At 39.7% G+C, this 1,321-nt stretch overlaps 1 protein-coding gene across 1 annotated transcript; it reads left to right on the forward strand.

Annotated features, from left to right (window-relative positions):
* On the forward strand, positions 1-942 carry LOC119517960 (olfactory receptor 5D18-like). The gene has a single exon (XM_037815052.1). The coding sequence runs from the start codon at positions 1-3 to the stop codon at positions 940-942; it is 942 nt and encodes a 313-aa protein (XP_037670980.1).
* The last annotated feature ends 379 nt before the right edge of the window (positions 943-1,321 follow it).

A 1,321-nucleotide genomic window follows, 5' to 3' on the forward strand; every position in this document is an offset into this window, starting at 1 on the left:
ATGGTATTGTCAGAGGGAAATAAAAGTGGGGCCACGTTCACCCTCTTGGGCTTCTCAGATTACCCAGAGCTGCAGGTTCCTCTCTTCTTGGTATTTCTGGCTATCTACAGCATTACTGTTGTAGGAAATCTTGGAATGATTGTGATCATCAGAATTAACCCCAAACTTCACACTCCCATGTACTTTTTCCTCAGCCATCTCTCCTTTGTGGATTTCTGCTCTTCCTCCATCACTGCTCCCAAGATGCTGGTGAACCTAGTTGTAGAAGACAGATCCATTTCGTTTTTAGGATGTGTACTACAATTCTTTTTCTTTTGTACCTTTGTGGTGACTGAATCCTTTTTATTATCCATGATGGCCTATGATCGCTTTGTGGCTATTTGCAACCCTCTGCTCTACACAGTTGCCATGTCCCAGAAATTCTGTGCCATGCAGGTGGTTGGATCATATGCATGGGGATTAGCATGTTCCTCGATACTCACATGCTCTGCTTTCAACTTACATTTTCATGGTTTCAACACAATCAATCACTTCTTCTGTGAGTTCTCCTCACTACTCTCTCTCTCCTGTTCTGATACTTATCTCAACAAGTTGCTACTGTTCATCTTTTCCACCTTTAATGTGGTGAGCACACTGCTCATTATTCTCACCTCTTACGTGTTCATCATTGTCACCATCCTGAAGATGCACTCAGTCAGCGGGGGTCGCAAAGCCTTCTCCACCTGTGCCTCACACTTAACTGCCATCACCACCTTCCATGGCACCATCCTCTTCCTCTACTGTGTTCCCAACTCCAAAAACTCCAGGCACATGGTCAAAGTGGCTTCTGTGTTTTACACACTAGTGATCCCCATGTTGAATCCCCTGATCTATAGTTTCAGGAATAAGGATGTCAAGGACACTGTCACTATGATAATAGGCACTAAAGTCTTTTCTCACTAAGCATATTATTTTAGAAGGGTTTGTTCCTGATTTGTAAATAAATTGTGTCCAAAAAGGTTGTTTTAAAAAATGCCTTTAGAACTAAGTAAAGATTAAATGTTTTACAATAGGAAGGGCATTAATTTTGGTTTAAGGAGACTAAACTTGTCCATGTCTCTTACTTGCTGGAGAAGATCAATTAACTTAATTTCTCTCATTTTTAGTTTTTCACCTACAGAATTGCAGTAACATGACCTTGTTAATAATCTGATCATGAAGATTAAAAGAGAATAAAGATAGAACAGGGGACAGCTTGTGTAAACTATATACATATTAATTTCTTCTCTTTTCTTACAAGTTACTTGCTATGTAATAGGTTCTCAGTAAACATATACATTTC

The sequence above is a fragment of the Choloepus didactylus genome, chromosome 21 (assembly GCF_015220235.1).
Source record: "Choloepus didactylus isolate mChoDid1 chromosome 21, mChoDid1.pri, whole genome shotgun sequence".
NCBI classification, from domain to species: Eukaryota; Metazoa; Chordata; class Mammalia; order Pilosa; family Megalonychidae; genus Choloepus; species Choloepus didactylus.

Bases quoted from the DNA above. Each gene is read 5' to 3' on its own strand.
- LOC119517960 (XM_037815052.1), top strand. From the start codon at position 1: ATGGTATTGTCAGAGGGAAATAAAAGTGGGGCCACGTTCACCCTCTTG.